This window comes from Scyliorhinus torazame, unplaced genomic scaffold, assembly GCF_047496885.1.
Source record: "Scyliorhinus torazame isolate Kashiwa2021f unplaced genomic scaffold, sScyTor2.1 scaffold_257, whole genome shotgun sequence".
Classification (NCBI taxonomy): domain Eukaryota; kingdom Metazoa; phylum Chordata; class Chondrichthyes; order Carcharhiniformes; family Scyliorhinidae; genus Scyliorhinus; species Scyliorhinus torazame.
This window is the reverse complement of record NW_027307984.1, coordinates 108,971-125,741: the sequence shown is the minus strand read 5'-3', so window position 1 is coordinate 125,741 and position 16,771 is coordinate 108,971. Positions and strand designations below refer to the sequence as shown.

The 16,771-nt window shown below is 55.2% G+C and overlaps 1 protein-coding gene across 1 annotated transcript; it reads left to right on the top strand.

Moving 5' to 3' along the window:
* The first annotated feature begins 2,475 nt into the window (after nucleotides 1–2,475).
* On the top strand, nucleotides 2,476–16,503 carry LOC140406113 (uncharacterized). The gene is made up of 2 exons (XM_072494267.1): nucleotides 2,476–2,898; nucleotides 12,762–16,503. The coding sequence occupies exons 1-2, from the start codon at nucleotides 2,540–2,542 to the stop codon at nucleotides 15,793–15,795; spliced, it is 3,393 nt and encodes a 1,130-aa protein (XP_072350368.1). The 5' UTR covers nucleotides 2,476–2,539; the 3' UTR covers nucleotides 15,796–16,503.
* The last annotated feature ends 268 nt before the right edge of the window (nucleotides 16,504–16,771 follow it).

The window sequence follows — 16,771 nt, the reverse complement described above, 5'->3', positions numbered from 1 at the left end:
GTGTGTGTGGGGGGGTGGGGTAATAACAGTGTGTGTGGGAGTTGGTGATTACAAGGTGTGGGGGAGACGGGGTGATTACAGCGTGTGTGGGGGGGTGATTATAGTGTGTGTGGGGGGGAGGGGGTGATTACAGTGTGTGGGGGGAGGGGGTGATTACAGTGTGTGTGGGGGAGAGGGGGTGATTACAGTGTGTGTGGGGGAGAGGGGGTGATTACAGTGTGTGTGGGGGAGGGGGTGATTACAGTGTGTGGGGAGGAGTGGGGGTGATTACAGTGTGTGGGGGGAGGGGTGAGAACAGTGTGTGTGGGGGGGAGTGGGGGTGATTACAGCGTGTGGGGGAGGGGGTGATTACAGTGTGTGTGGGGGGGGGTGATTACAGTGTGTGTGGGGGAGGGGGTGATTACAGTGTGTGTGGGGGAGAGGGGGTGATTACAGCGTGTGGGGGAGAGGGGTTGATTACAGTGTGTGTGGGGGAGGAGGTGATTACAATGTGTGTGGGGGAGGGGGTGATTACAGTGTGTGTGGGGGAGGGGGTGATTACAGTGTGTGTGGGGGAGGGGGTGATTACGGTGTGTGGGGGGGAGGGGGTGATTACAGTGTGTGTGGGGGAGGGGGTGATTACAGTGTGTGTGGGGGGTGGGGTAATTACAGTGTGTGGGGGGGAGGGGGTGATTACAGTGTGTGTGGGGGAGGGGGTGATTACAGTGTGTGGGGGGAGGGGGGGATTACAGTGTGTGTGGGGGAGGGGGTGATTACAGTGTGTGTGGGGGGGAGGGGGTGATTACAGTGTGTGTGGGGGAGGGGGTGATTACAGTGTGTGTGGGGGAGGGGGTGATTACAGTGTGTGGGGGGAGGGGGTGATTACAGTGTGTGGGGGGGAGGGGGTGATTACAGTGTGTGTGGGGGAGGGGGTGATTACAGTGTGTGTGGGGGGTGGGGTAATTACAGTGTGTGTGGGAGTTGGTGATTACAAGGTGTGGGGGGGGGAGGGGGTGATTACAGTGTGTGTGGGGGGGTGATTACAGTGTGTGTGGGGGAGGGGGTGATTACAGCGTGTGGGGGAGAGGGGTTGATTACAGTGTGTGTGGGGGGGGTGATTACAGTGTGTGTGGGGGAGAGGGGGTGATTACAGTGTGTGTGGGGGAGACGGGGTGATTACAGTGTGTGTGGGGTGATTACAGTGTGTGTGGGGGAGGGGTTGATTACAGTGTGTGTGGGGGGGGGGTGATTACAGTGTGTGTGGGGGAGAGGGGGTGATTACAGTGTGTGTGGGGGAGACGGGGTGATTACAGTGTGTGTGGGGGGAGGGGGTGATTACAGTGTGTGTGTGGGAGGGGGTGATTACAGTGTGTGTGGGGGAGGGGGTGATTACAGTGTGTGTGGGGGAGGGGGTGATTACAGTGTGTGTGTGGGGGAGGGGGTGATTACAGTGTGTGTGGGGGGTGGGGTAATTACAGTGTGTGTGGGAGTTGGTGATTACAAGGTGTGGGGGGGAGGGGGTGATTACAGTGTGTGTGGGGGGGTGATTACAGTGTGTGTGGGGGGGAGGGGGTGATTACAGCGTGTGGGGGAGAGGGGTTGATTACAGTGTGTGTGGGGGAGGGGGTGATTACAGTGTGTGTGGGGGAGCGGGTGATTACAGTGTGTGTGGGGGGGGTGATTACAGTGTGTGTGGGGGAGAGGGGGTTATTACAGTGTGTGTGGGGGAGACGGGGTGATTACAGTGTGTGTGGGGGAGGGGGTGATTACAGTGTGTGTGGGGGAGGGGGTGATTACAGTGTGTGTGGGGGGGGTGATTACAGTGTGTGTGGGGGAGACGGGGTGATTACAGTGTGTGTGGGGGAGGGGGGTGATTACAGTGTGTGTGGGGGAGGGGGTGATTACAGTGTGTGTGTGGGGGAGGGGGTGATTACAGTGTGTGTGGGGGAGGGGGGTGATTACAGTGTGTTTGTGGGGGAGGGGGTGATTACAGTGTGTGTGGGGGAGAGGGGGTGATTACAGTGTGTGTGGGGGAGAGGGGGTGATTACAGTGTGTGTGGGGGAGGGGGTGATTACAGTGTGTGTGGGGGAGAGGGGGTGATTACAGTGTGTGTGGGGGACGGGGTGATTACAGTGTGTGTGGGGGACGGGGGTGATTACAGTGTGTGGGGGGGACGGGGTGATTACAGTGTGTGGGGGGGAGTGGTTGATTACAGTGTGTGGGTGTGGAGGGGGTGATTACAGTGTGTGGGGGAGAGGGGGTGATTACAGTGTGTGGGGGGGAGGGGGTGATTACAGTGTGTGTGTGGGGAGAGTGGGTGATTACAGTGTGTGGGGAGAGGGGGTGATTACAGTGTGTGTGGGGGAGAGGATGATTACAGTGTGTGTGGGGGGGGTGATTACAGTGTGTGTGTGTGTGGGGGGGGGAAGGGGGAAATGGAGGCTCTGTCTGGGCTGGTGGCCCACTCGATCTTGCGAGCCCCTGTGTGTTCCTGTCAGATTTCCCACTCCTGCATTGTTTATCTTCGGTTTGTGGGAGCCAGGGACTGGGAGTGGGTGAATGGGCGCGGGCCGTTGTTCTCCTTGCCCTGTTAGCTCTGGACACTGGCAGAGAGTTTCCCTGATGGGATGTCGGAGTGAGGAGGTGGGCGCTCGATGTGACACAGAAATAGCATTCCTGCTGTCTGCAGGTGCTGCTTCCCACAAGAGACAGTGCCTCACCACCAGCCAGCTCTATCAGGGCCATCCCTCCCTCCCACGCGCTTCTTTCGCTTGCTCTTCCCCTTTTTCGGAGAAACTTCCATTTGCTTCACTTGGTGTCAAATGCCTTCTGACGGTCATCGTAAAACAACTGTATCCATCGCCGGGATCATCTCCATCGCTAACTGCCAGCAGCAGGTCGCAAATCCCCAGCACCAGGTGAGGGAGTGACTTTTCTCGATGAAATAGCTTCTCAACGTGCTGCGTCACATCAGTGCTATGTTACATCAGTGCTATGCTACATCAGTGCTATGTTGCGGGTGTAGGGCAGGTCCTTGGAGAGGCTGCGGAGGGAGATACACCCCAATGGGAGCAGGGAATTAGGGAGTTCACTGGAGACTGGAGTGCTGGGATTGATACATGGCTATGGGGAGAGAGTAGGGCAGTGGGATTAGTTTGGAATTGATACAGGGCTATGGGGAGAGAGTAGGGCAGTGGGATTAGTTTGAGGATTGATACAGGGCTATGAGGAGAGAGCGGGGCAGTGGGATTAGTTTGGGGATTGATACAGGGCTATGGGGAGAGCGGGGCAGTGGGATTAGTTTGGGGATTGATACAGGGCTATGGGGAGAGAGCGGGACAGTGGGATTAGTTTGGGGATTGATACAGTGCTATGGGGAGAGAGTAGGGCAGTGGAATTAGTTTGGAGATTGATATAGGGCTATGGGGAGAGAGCGTAGCAGTGGGATTAGTTTGGAATTGATACAGGGCTATGGGGAGAGAGTAGGGCAGTGGGATTAGTTTGGGATTGATACAGGGCTATGGGGAGAGAGTGGGGCAGTGGGATTAGTTTGGGGATTGATACAGGGCTATGGGGAGAGAGCGGGGCAGTGGGATTAGTTTGGGATTGATGCAGTGCTATGGGGAGAGAGTAGGGCAATGGGATTAGTTTGGGGCTTGATACAGGGCTATGGGGAGAGAGTGGGGCAGTGGGATTAATTTGGGGATTGATACATGGCTATGGGGAGAGAGCGGGACAGTGGGAATAGTTTGGGGATTGATACAGGGCTATGGGGAGAGAGCGGGACAGTGGGATTAGTTTGGAGATTGATACATGGCTATGGGGAGAGAGCAGGCCAGTGGGATTAGTTTGGGGATTGATATAAGGCTATGGGGAGAGATCGGGACAGTGGGATTAGTTTGGGATTGATACAGGACTATAGGGAGAGAGTGGGCAGTGGGATTAGTTTGGGGATTGACACAGGGCTATGCGGCGAGTGTGGGGTAGTGGGATTAGTTTGGGGATTGATACAGGGCTATGGGGAGAGAGCAGGGCAGAGGGATTAGTTTGGGATTGACACAGGGCTATGGGGAGAGAGCGTAGCAGTGGGATTAGTTTGGGATTGATACAGGGCTATGGGGAGAGAGAGGGGCAGCGGGATTAGTTTGGGGATTGATACAGGGCTGTGGGGAGAGAGAGGGGCAGTGGGATTAGTTTGGGATTGATAGAGGGCTATGGGGAGAGCAGGGCAGTTGGATTAGTTCAGGGATTGATACAGGGCTCTGGGGCGAGGGTGGGGTAGTGGGATTAGTTTGGGGATTGATACAGGGCTATGGGGAGAGAGCAGGGCAGTGGGATTAGTTTGGGATTGATACAGGGCTATGGGGAGAGAGCAGGGCAGTGGGATTAGTTTGGGATTGATACAGGGCTATGGGAGAGAGCAGGGCAGTGGGATTAGTTTGGGGATTGATGCAGGGCTATGGGGAGAGCGGGGCAGTGGGAATAGTTTAGGAATTGACACAGGGCTATGGGGAGAGAGTGGGGCAGTGGGATTAGTTTGGGATCGATACACGGCTATGGGGAGAGAGCGGGGCAGTTGCATTCATTTGGAATTCATACAAGGCTATGGGGAAAGTCGGACAGTGGGATTAGTTTGGGGATTGATACAGGGCTATGGGGAGAGAGTGGGGCAGTGGGATTAGTTTGGGATTAATACAGGGCTCTGGGGAGAGAGCGGGGCAGTGGGATTAGTTTGGGATTGATACAGGGCTATGGGGAGAGAGCGGACAGTGGGATTAGTTTGGGGATTGATACAGGGCTATGGGGAGAGAGCGGGGCATTGGGATTAGTTTGGGGACTGTAACAGGGCTATGGGGAGAGAGTGGGGCAGTGGAATTAGTTTGGGGATTGATACAGGGCTATGGGGAGAGAGCGGGGCAGTGGGATTAGTTTGGGATTGATACAGGGCTATGGGGAGAGAGCGGGGCAGTCGGATTAGTTTGGGGATTGATACAGGGCTATGGGGAGAGAGCGGGGCAGTGGGATTGGTTTCGGATTGATACAGGGCTATGGGGAGAGAGCGGACAGTGGGATTAGTTTGGGGTTTGATACAGGGCTATGGGGAGAGAGCGGGGCATTGGGATTAGTTTGGGGACTGTAACAGGGCTATGGGGAGAGAGTGGGGCAGTGGAATTAGTTTGGGGATTGATACAGGGCTATGGGGAGAGAGCGGGGCAGTGGGATTAGTTTGGGGATTGATACAGGGCTATGGGGAGAGAGCGGGGCAGTGGGATTAGGTTGGGGATTGATACAGGGCTATGGGAAGAGAGCGGGACAGTGGGATTAGTTTGGGGATTGATACAGGGCTATGGGGAGAGAGCGGGGCAGTGGGATTAGTTTGGGGATTGATACAGGGCTATGGGGAGAGAGCAGGGCAGTGGAATTAGTTTGGGGGTTGATACAGGGCTATGGGGAGAGAGTGGGCAGTGGGATTAGTTTGGGATTGATACAGGGCTATGGGGAGAGAGTGGGGCAGTGGGATTAGTTTGGGGATTGATACAGGGCTATGGGGAGAGAGCGGGACAGTGGGATTAGTTTGGGGATTGATACAGGGCTATGGGGAGAGCAGGGCAGTGGGATTAGTTTGTGGATTGATACAGGGCTATGGGGAGAGAGTGGGGCAGTGGGATTAGTTTGGGGATTGATACAAGGCTATGGGGAGAGAGCGGGACATTGGGATTAGTTTGGGGATTGATACAGGGCTATGGGGAGAGAGCGGGGCATTGGGATTAGTTTGGGGATTGATACAGGGCTATGGGGAGAGAGCGGGACATTGGGATTAGTTTGGGGATTGATACAGGACTATGGGGAGAGAGCGGGGCAGTGGGATTAGTTTGGGGATTGATACAGGGCTATGGGGAGAGAGCGGGACAGTGGGATTAGTTTGGGGATTGATACAGGGCTATGGGGAGAGAGTGGGGCAGTGGGATTAGTTTGGGGATTGACACAGGGCTAAGGGGAGCGAGCGAGACAGTGGGATTAGTTTGGGGATTGATACAGGGCTATGGGGAGAGCAGGGCAGTGGGATTAGTTTGGGGATTGATACAGGGCTATGGGGAGAGAGTGGGGCAGTGGGATTAGTTTGGGGATTGATACAAGGCTATGGGGAGAGAGCGGGACATTGGGATTAGTCTGGGGATTGATACAGGGCTATGGGGGAGAGCGGGGCAGTGGGGTTAGTTTGGGGATTGATACAGGGCTATGGGGAGAGAGCGGGACAGTGGGATTAGTTTGGGATTGATACAGGGCTATGGGGAGAGAGCGAGGCAGTGGGATTAGTTTGGGATTGTTAAAGGGCTATGGAGAGAGAGTGGGGCAGTGGGATTAGTGTGGGATTGATACAGGGCTATGGGGAGAGAGCGGGGCAGTGGGATTAGTTTGGGGATTGATACAGGGCTATGGGGAGAGAGCGGGGCAGTGGGATTAGTTTGGGGATTGATACAGGGCTATGGGGAGAGAGCGGGACAGTGGGATTAGTTTGGGGATTGATACAGGGCTATGGGGAGAGAGTGGGGCAGTGGGATTAGTTTGGGGATTGACACAGGGCTAAGGGGAGCGAGCGAGACAGTGGGATTAGTTTGGGGATTGATACAGGGCTATGGGGAGAGCAGGGCAGTGGGATTAGTTTGGGGATTGATACAGGGCTATGGGGAGAGAGTGGGGCAGTGGGATTAGTTTGGGGATTGATACAAGGCTATGGGGAGAGAGCGGGACATTGGGATTAGTTTGGGGATTGATACAGGACTATGGGGAGAGAGCGGGGCAGTGGGATTAGTTTGGGATTGATACAGGTCTATGGGGAGAGAGCAGGGCAGTGGGATTAGTTTGGGGATTGATACAGGGCTATGGGGAGAGAGCGGGGCAGTGGGATTAGTTTGGGGATTGATACAGGGCTATGGGGAGAGAGCGGGGCAGTGGGATTAGTTTGGGGATTGATACAGGGCTATGGGGAGAGAGCGGGGCAGTGGGATTAGTTTGGGGATTGATACACGGCTATGGGGAGAGAGCGGGGCAGTGGAATTAGTTTGGGGATTGATACAGGGCTAAGGGGAGGTAGCGGGACAGTGGGATTAGTTTGGGGATTGATACAGGGCTAAGGGGAGTTAGCGGGACAGTGGGATTATTTCAATAATGCTGCAGCAAATCCCCAGAATTGCCACAATGGGCCGAATGGTCTCATTCTGCCCTTGTTTATGTGACCATCAGGTGTTTAATTCCTCCCTATGACCTTCTGCTACAAATGCTCATTTCCCTGTGTGAATGGAAATTTCAACACGTCTGCCTCCTGAGTCCTAGTCCAGACTTCATACCAGAAAGCCTTTCGAAACTCCACAAACCCAACATTAACTCGATTACCTCCATCAGTCCGCCATCAAGGGGCGGCACGGTGGTACAACCCGCTGCCTCACAGCGCCAGGGTCCCAGGTTCGATTCCGGCTTGGGTCACTGTCTGTGCGGAGTCTGCACGTCCTCCCCGTGTGTGCGTGGGTTTCCTCCGGGTGCTCCGGTTTCCTCCCACAGTCCAGAGATGTGCAGGTTAGGTGGATTGGCCATGGTAAGTGTCCAAAAGGTTTGGTTAGGTTACTGGGTTGAGGGGATAGAGTGGGGGTGTGGGCCTAGGTAGAGTGTTCCTTCGGAGGGCCAGTGCAGATTCGATGGGCCGAATGGCCTCCTTCTGCCCCCTTATGATTCTCTGACTACACAGCCACTTCCACTTCCACTTTCACTGATGCATGTTTGAGGTTCTGAGCAGTTTCTAGTTGAATATTAGTTATATCCTACGTGGTGATGGAGGAACACATGTTACCGACTGCTCGGTACATTCTCACTCAAACTATTTTCTCTATATTTCAGGCTGGTTACATTCTCAGTTGCAATGGTACAATTTACATATCGAAGGCTTTCAGGGACGTTTACAGGCATTCAGCCCCCCTGATCCATGCTGGTGTAAATGCTCGCTCCCCCCCCCCCCCCCCCCACCACCTCCCCACCCCCACCACCATTCAAATAGGCTCACTATCAACACCTCCCTTTATTATTTGCTCCTCTAGAATCGTAGAAAGGTTACCGGACAGAAAGAGGTCACTTCGTGCATCGCGCTTGCGCCAGGCAAAAACACCGCCCCCCCCCCCCCCCCCCCCACCCGCCGAACCTCATCCTACTTCCCCGCATTCAGTCTGTGGTCCAGCAGGTCATGGCCCTCGAGGTGCCTATCCAAGGGAGTGAGGGATTGATTAAGAAGAGTATCAGAGTAAGCTGGCGGGGAACATACAAACTGACTATAAAAGCTTCTGTATCTATGTGAAGAGAAAAAAAATTGATGAAGACAAATGTAGGTCCCGTATAGTCAGAAACAGGGGAGTTTATAAAGGGGGGGTCAAAGAAATGACTGAGCAACTAAATACAGACTTTGGTTCTGAGTTGGAAAACGGAGGACACAAGTCAGATCCCAGAAATGTTGCGGAACGCTGGGTTTAGTGAGTGGGAGGAACTGAAGGAGATGAATAGTAGTAGAGAAATGGGGCTGGATTGTCCAATTCCGATATATGACCCGACGCTGGAGTGGAAACGGTGGCCCTTTACGGCCGAACATTCAGCGCAAAACGGCCACCGGTCTCGGTTTGGTCGGGGGGGCGCTAGCAACCGGTTCCAGCTGCAGATACAGTCGGAGAATCCCGGATCCGTGGCCGCGAAAACCGGACCACCCACATTGTCATACTGCGCTGACGGTTGTGCCGCTGGCCGGGGGGCGGGGGCTTCTGCCAAGGCTGGGGGGAGGAGCGGGGGGGTGGCCAGGAGGTGGGCTGTGGGGTCGGCGTGGACGTGGCACCCGTTCAGCCCCTCCACAGCCGCTGAATCGATCCACGTCCGGCCCCAGTTTTGCTGTCGCGAAAGTCCACGAATCCTGCCCTGGATCAACAGTTAGTCTCAGTGATGGAGAATCCCACCCCTGAAATTTAAAAATAGACAATTACACAGGTCCAAAGACAGTCTTGGCTACAGTTGATTGGCGAAACAGGTTGGAATTCAAGACAGTTGGAGGGTGATCAGTGGAAGAAATTTAAGGAGATTTTCTCCCTCAAGAAATATTCCATTGAGAAAGTGCAACTGAAACGATGTACCATCCATGGGAAACTATGGAAGTTGACGATGGTCTCAAACTGGTGACAATGCTGCGTAGAATGATGGGACGCCAGATGATTGGGGGCGAGATTCTCCGACCCCCCCGCCGGGTGAGAGAATCGCCGGGGGTCGGCGTGAATCCCGCCCCCGCCGTCCTCCCAATTCCCCCGCCCCCCCCCAAAAACCGGCCTGGCATGAGTCACGCCGCCCGCCTCGGAGAATGGCAGCCGGGGGCCGCCCGAATTCTCCGGCCCGCGATGGGCCGAAGACACGCCCGTCTGTCGCCGGTCCCGCCGGCGTAAATCAGAGTACATAGAACATAGAACATAGAAAATACAGCACAGAACAGGCCCTTCGGCCCACGATGTTGTGCCAAACCTTTGTCCTAGATTAATCATAGATTATCATTGAATTTACAGTGCAGAAGGAGGCCATTCCGCCCTTTGAGTCTGCACCAGCTCTTGGAAAGAGCACCCTACCCAAACTCAACACCTCCACCCAACACCAAGGGCAATTTTGGACATTAAGGGCAATTTATCATTGGCCAATCCACCTAACCTGCACATCTTTGGACTGTGGGAGGAAACCGGAGCACCCGGAGGAAACCCACGCAGACACGGGGAGGACGTGCAGACTCCGCACAGACAGTGACCCAAGCCGGAATCGAACCTGGGACCCTGGAGCTGTGAAGCAATTGTGCTACCCGCAATGCTACCGTGCTGCCCTTCAGAACAAATAAATCTAGAGTAGGTCCCTTGCCGGCCGGACTTGGCGGCGCGGGCGGGCTCCGGGGTTCCTGGGGGGCCCCGGGAAGTGCCCCCATGGTGGCCTGGCCCGCGGTCGGGGCCCACAGATCCGCGGGCGGGCCTGTGCCGTGGGGCACTCTATTTCTCCGCATCGGCCGCGGTGGTCGATGCGGGGTCGAACACTCCCGCGCTGCGTGGGGATGACGCCAGCACACGCTGGTGTTCCCGCGCATGCGGCGACTCGCGCCAGCCTGCGGAGGCTCTTCGCCGCTGGGTTGGCGCGGGGCCAACCACTCCGGGGCGGGCCTAGCCCCCGAAGATGCGGAGGATTCCGCACCTTTGGGGCGGACCGACGCCGGAGTGGCTCGCGCTGCTCCGTCCCGCCGGGTACGGGAATATCCCGCCTTGGGACATTTTCAGAAACCAGCGAAGAATGATTCAGCTTTGGAGAACCCCGTCACCAGGGCCTTTTCCATTTCGATAGAAACAGGAAGAGGGCATGACTGTGAAATTCGCTGTTGTTGTGAGGCGGTCCGTCTATTTGGGGCTGCAGGCCTGGTTATTGTTACCAGGCAGACTGCTGTTGCTCTCTGGCACCTGTTTAACGTTCAGTAATTAATCTAAACGGGTTACAGCGGCGGAGTGCAGGCCCGAGGCAAGATTCCAAACTCTCTCAAGAAATAGTCGAACACATGAGTCACCGAATACCTTCCTGATGTGCTGTAAACATCTGTGAATTCAACTGTGACTCACCACCCTCCTGAAAGGAAGCGCAGTGGGTTAGCACTGCTGCCTCACAGCTCCAGGGTCCCAGGTTCGATTCCGACTTGGGTCACTGTCTGTGTGGAGTCTGCCAATCCTCCCCGTGTCTGCGTGGGTTTCCTCCGGGTGCTCCGGTTTCCTCCCACAGTCCAGAGACGTGCAGGTTAGGTAGATTGGCCATGGTAAATTGCTGCCAGTGTCCAAACAGGTCAGGTGGGGTTACAGGGTGGAGGCATGGGCTTAAGTAGGGGTCTCTTACCAAGGGCCGGTGCAGACTCGATGGGCCGAATGTATTCCTTCTGCACTGTAAATTCTCGGATTCTATGTCAGTGGTACAACATCAACTATACTGAACATTATTCGACCCCACCTGTTAACCCCTTATACCAACTCCCGCCTCAAGTATAACTGTCACATCCACACAACATGGTGACGGTGTGAATGGAGGGGTTGTGAATGGAGGGGGTGTGAATGGAGGGGGTGTGAATGGAGGGGGTGTGAATGGAGGGGGTGTGAATGGAGGGGTTGTGAAAGGAGGGGGTGGATGGAGGGTGTGAATGGAGGGGGTGTGAATGGAGGGAGTGTGAATGGAGGGGGTGTGAATGGATGGGGTGAATGGAGGGGGTGTGAATGGAGGGGTTGTGAAAGGAGGGGGTGTGAATGGAGGGGCTGAATGGAGGGGGTGTGAATGGAGGGTGTGTGAATGGAGGGTGTGAATGGAGGGGGTGTGAATGGAGGGGGTGAATGGAGGGGGTGTGAATGGAGGGGGTGAATGGAGGGAGTGAATGGAGGGGGGTGAATGGAGGGGGGTGAATGGAGGGGGTGTGAATGGAGGGGGTGAATGGAGGGAGTGAATGGAGGGGGGTGAATGGAGGGGGTGTGAATGGAGGGGGGTGAATGGAGGGGGGTCAATGGAGGGAGGGTGAATGGAGGGAGTGTGAATGGAGGGGGGGTCAATGGAGGGGGTGAATGGAGGGGGTGTGAATGGAGGGGGTGAATGGAGGGGGTGTGAATGGAGGGGGTGAATGGAGGGTGTGAATGGAGGGGGTGTGAATGGAGGGGGGTGAATGGAGGGGGGTGAATGGAGGGGGTGTGAATGGACGGTGTGAATGGAGGCTGGGTGAATGGAGGGGGTGTGAATGGAGGGGGTGTGAATGGAGGGGGGTGAATGGAGGGGGTGAATGGAGGGAGTGAATGGAGGGAGTGAATGGAGGGGGGGTGAATGGAGGGAGTGAATGGAGGGGGGGTGAATGGAGGGGGTGTGAATGGAGGGAGTGTGAACAGAGGGAGTGTGAATGGAGGGGGAGTGAATGGAGGGGGAGTGAATGGAGGGGGTGTGAATGGATGGGGGGTCAATGGAGGGGGTGTGAATGGAGGGTGTGAATGGAGGGGGTGAATGGAGGGGGTGTGAATGGAGGGGGTGTGAATGGAGGAGGTGAATGGAGGAGGTGAATGGAGGGGGTGAATGGAGGGGGTGAATGGAGGGAGTGAATGGAGGGAGTGTGAATGGAGGGGGTGTGAATGGAGGAGGTGAATGGAGGAGGTGAATGGAGGGGGTGTGAATGGAGGGAGTGAATGGAGGGAGTGTGAATGGAGGGGGTGTGAATGGAGGAGGTGAATGGAGGGGGTGTGAATGGAGGGGGTGTGAATGGAGGGAGTGAATGGAGGGAGTGTGAATGGAGGGGGTGTGAATGGAGGAGGTGAATGGAGGAGGTGAATGGAGGGGGTGAATGGAGGGGGTGAATGGAGGGAGTGAATGGAGGGGGTGTGAATGGATGGAGTGTGAATGGAGGGGGTGTGAATGGATGGAGTGTGAATGGAGGGGGTGAATGGAGGGAGTGAATGGAGGGGGGTGAATGGAGGGAGTGAATGGAGGGGGTGTGAATGGATGGAGTGTGAATGGAGGGTGTGAATGGAGGGGGTAAATGGAGGGGGTCTTATCAGAGTGAGAGATGCCAGCTGACACGGCCCAATGCCGAGGGTTTGTTGTGGCCAAGGCGGGGAGCTGGCAGGCTGTGTAAATGTGGTCAGTGAGGGGAGCGCAGCGAGGAGCGCGTGTTAAATGTGGAATTTTCACTAAATTGACGAATTAAATCCTGTCTGATTTGCAGGGGATTGGGAGAGGGATGCGGACAATGCAAACCTCTGGCATTTCCTCCCAGGGAGCCTCCTGCTGAACCCCAGCACCCCCAGAATCGAAGGCAGCCTCCTGCTGAACCCCAGCACCCCCAGAATCGAAGGCAGCCTCCTGCTGAACAGCAGCACCCCCAGAATCGAAGGCAGCCTCCGGCAGGGATGCTGGGACTAAAGGTTGCCAGGCGCCAGCTCCTGTGTGCCCTCTCCTGCCTGCTGCTGCTGCCCAGCGCGCCCGGCTACAGCTTCAGAAACTGCATCCAGCACGCCCGCCACAACGGCACCTTCCAGTGCGTCCACCGCTTCTTGACGCGGGTCTCCAGCGCTGTGTCGGACCTCCCCTCCAGCACATTGCACCTGAACATCTCCCAGAACCGGCTGACCCTACTGCCCAAGGGCAGCTTCCACCGCCTGCCCGGGCTCCTCAGCCTGCGCCTGGATGTAAATCGCCTTAAGAGCGCTTGCTGTGGCGTGTTCAGCAACCTCACCAGACTGCTGACCCTCAACCTGTCCCACAACAGCATTGCCCATCTGACAGATCCTGACTTCCGAGGGCTTGGCGGGTTAAAGCACCTCCTGCTCCATCACAACCGCCTGGCGACAATTCAGCCCGACACCTTCGCCTCGTTGGCAAGTCTTCAAATACTCGTCTTAAGTGACAACGAACTTCAGAATTTCTCTGGTGTGATACTTGCCGTGACTGCGCTGGGTAACCTGACCCAACTGGACCTGACCAACAACCGCCTGGGCTCCCTCCGCCATGCCACCTCCCTCCCGCACTCCCTCCAGTCCCTTTACCTCTGCAACAACTCCCTTGCAACCTTCGACTGCAGACGGGATTTCCTCAACCTCAACTTCACCTTGGACCTGTCCAACAACAGGTTCTCCCAGGCTTCTGAATTTTCCAACGTTGACCTGTGGAATGTGCGCCTCCTGATCCTCAGCAACAACCCCCTGAACGTCAGCGTGTTCCTCCGGTCTGCCAACGTAGATCTGCGGAGGGTTGTGTACTCTGGCTTGGCGTTGGGCAGCCTGGGACAGCTCTCTGACTTCTGTCGCCAACTCGGTGGCAAGCCAATGAAAAGCCTGGTCCTCCAGGGCAATCAGATCACCTTCCTCACCGCCCAGGCCCTCGCCCAATGTCCGCCCATCACGGCCTGGGATTTATCACGCAATCAGTTCATGTCCATTGGCTGCCTTGAATTTGTCTCCAAAAGACAACACGTCGTCTCTTTCATCGTGGAACACAATAAGATCCAAAAGATGGCTTCATGTTTCAAGGAGGGGAGGACATCGACCTTCCCAAATCTCACCCACCTGAGCTTTCGCTTCAACAGGATTTTTACCATCTCGCCCCACGCCTTCTCTTACGCTGCCCATCTCCAAACCCTGATCTTGAGCATCAACAACATCGCCATCGTCAACCCGATGGCCTTCTCCAACCTCACCCACCTATTGCAACTCCGGCTTGACAACAATCTCATCACCGACATCCACCAGGAAACCTTCAGGGACCTCCGGAGCCTCAGGATCCTCAATCTCAGAAACAACCGCATCTCGATTATTTTCAGGGAGGTTTTTGCCAACCTGAACAACCTGGACATTTTGGATCTGGGGGGGAACAAGATTCGGAGCCTCACCAGTCTGTCGTTCAGCGGATTGCACAGTCTGTCCAAGCTTTATCTCGACAGAAACTACATCGCCCACATCAGGAGCGAGATCTTCAGCAATCTCCTGTCGCTAGGAGTGCTGGACCTGGCCAGCAATTGGATCAGGTACAACACCGCGCTCGTTGCAACATCTCCCTTTGTTAATCTGACAAAGCTCTACATCCTCAAGCTGCATTCTCAGCAACCTTACGGCATTAACATCATCCCCCCAAGGTTTTTCAAAGGCCTCATCGCTTTAAGGGCCCTGTACGTGGGGCAGAACAAGATGTCTGTGTCCGACGGCGGATTCGAAGACCTGGTCAACCTCAGGAGCCTCTCCATGCCGGACACTTGCAACGGGATTCACAGCCCCAATCCGGGAATCTTCAAGAACCTTCGGAAACTAGAGTGGCTCAACCTGGAAAACGTAGGCCTCCGATTCATGTGTGTGGACATCCTTGGGGGCCTTTCCAACCTGAAGACTCTGTCCTTGGGCAAAAACGCTATTCAGAGCATCAACAGAACAGTTCTGGAGTGCTTGCCTTCCCTGACCTATCTGGATTTGCGCAAGAACCCATTCCCTTGTACCTGTGGCAACACCTGGTTCCAGAACTGGTCCCTCTCCAACCCCAGGGTCCAGGTTGTCTATTTTTACAACCAGACCTGTGCAGACCAGCCAACTGAATATTTGTACAAGTTCGACCCTCGCATCTGCTACTTAGACATTGGCCATCTCATGTTCCAAATAACCATGCCGATCCTGATGATGTACATGTTGCTCCCTATAATCTACAAGAAAGGATACTGGCACATGAAGTACGGCTTTTACATTTTACGTTCATGGCTGCATGACCAGCGGGGTCGAGGAGACGGTCAGCAGAGCTACAGGTATGATGCCTTTATCTCTTACAATTCGAACGACGAGGACTGGGTTCTACGAGAGCTGGTACCAAACCTGGAAAGAAAGGGGCCTCAGCTCTTCAAACTCTGCCTCCACCACAGGGATTTCGAGCTGGGCAAGTACATCATCGACAATATCGTGGACAGCATCTACCAGAGCAGGAAGACCATCTGTGTGATGAGCCGCAGGTACCTCGAGAGCGAATGGTGCTCGATGGAACTCCAGCTGGCCAGCTACAGGCTGTTCCACGAGTTAAAGGATATCATCATTCTCATCTTCTTGGAGAAGATTCCCGAGGCCGAACTCTCGACCTACCACAAGATGAGGAAGGTGATGAGGAAGAAGACGTACATCCAGTGGCCGTCGGACGTGGAAGCTCAAAAGCTCTTTTGGGTGAAAGTGAGAGACGCGATTAAAGGCTCCAGCTGTGCGAAGGAGAGGGGGCCTCCGGTTCAAAGTTAAACTTTTGAGTTTCAAGGGCTCAATGCCGTGCGTTTCCATGAAAGTGTCCCCCACCTGGGCCCACCTCCTCGGCCTGTCCCTGTAGCCCCACCTAACCAACTTTGGACACTAAGGAACAATTTAGGGTGCCCTATCCACCTCACCTGCACATCTTTGGACACTAAGGGACAATTTTGCGCGGCCAATCCACCTAACCCGCACATCTTTGGACACTAAGGGGCAATGAGGCGGGGTGCGGGTCTCACTCATGCCTGACACTGTGTCACCCCTCACCCCCCTCTGGGGGACTCCCGGAATCTGGCACATCATAATTGATGGTTCCTTTATTTTTCTGCCTCCGTAGATAGTTCAGGCCGTGCCCTATTGGGCCCCCCTCCACCAACACCCCGACTCCCTCCCTCCCCACCACCCTCCTATCCCCTCTCTCCCTCCTTTCCCCTCTCCCCCTACCACTCCTCTTCCTTTCCCTTCTGTTGGTACAGAGGCGAGGGTATCTGGTCTCTCCAGCGCAAAGTTCAATGCTTGCATGATTTTGTTTGTTTGTAGAAATGTGTTGTGGACTGTTTTAATAATCAGAGTATCCACCTCCCTCCCCGTACATTGGTACTGAGGGGAGCGTACCCTGTTTCTCCAACACAAAATTAGTGTTTGTACCGTTTGGCCTTGCATATATTTTCCACTGTTTTAATAAAAAGATACCCCAATCCACCTAACCTGCACATCTTTGGACTGTGGGAGGAAACCGGAGCACCCGGAGGAAACCCACGCACACACGGGGAGAACGTGCAGACTCCGCACAGACAGTGACCCAAGCCGGGAATCGAACCTGGGACCCTGGCACCGTGAGGGGTGGTGCCAACCACTGTGCTACCCCAACCACATCACCTGAAAGAATGTGAAAAGAAAAGGTACATACCTTTCAAAGAAATCATCATCTGTTGCTCTAAATTTAAGGGAACATCGGTCTATTCTGTTC

Excerpts from the sequence above, each read along its gene's own strand:
- LOC140406113 (XM_072494267.1), top strand. The coding sequence starts at position 2,540 with ATGGGCGCGGGCCGTTGTTCTCCTTGCCCTGTTAGCTCTGGACACTGG. Across the intron at positions 2,899-12,761 it reads TCGCAAATCCCCAGCACCAG|GGGATTGGGAGAGGGATGCG; the intron begins GTGAGGGAGTGA and ends TCTGATTTGCAG.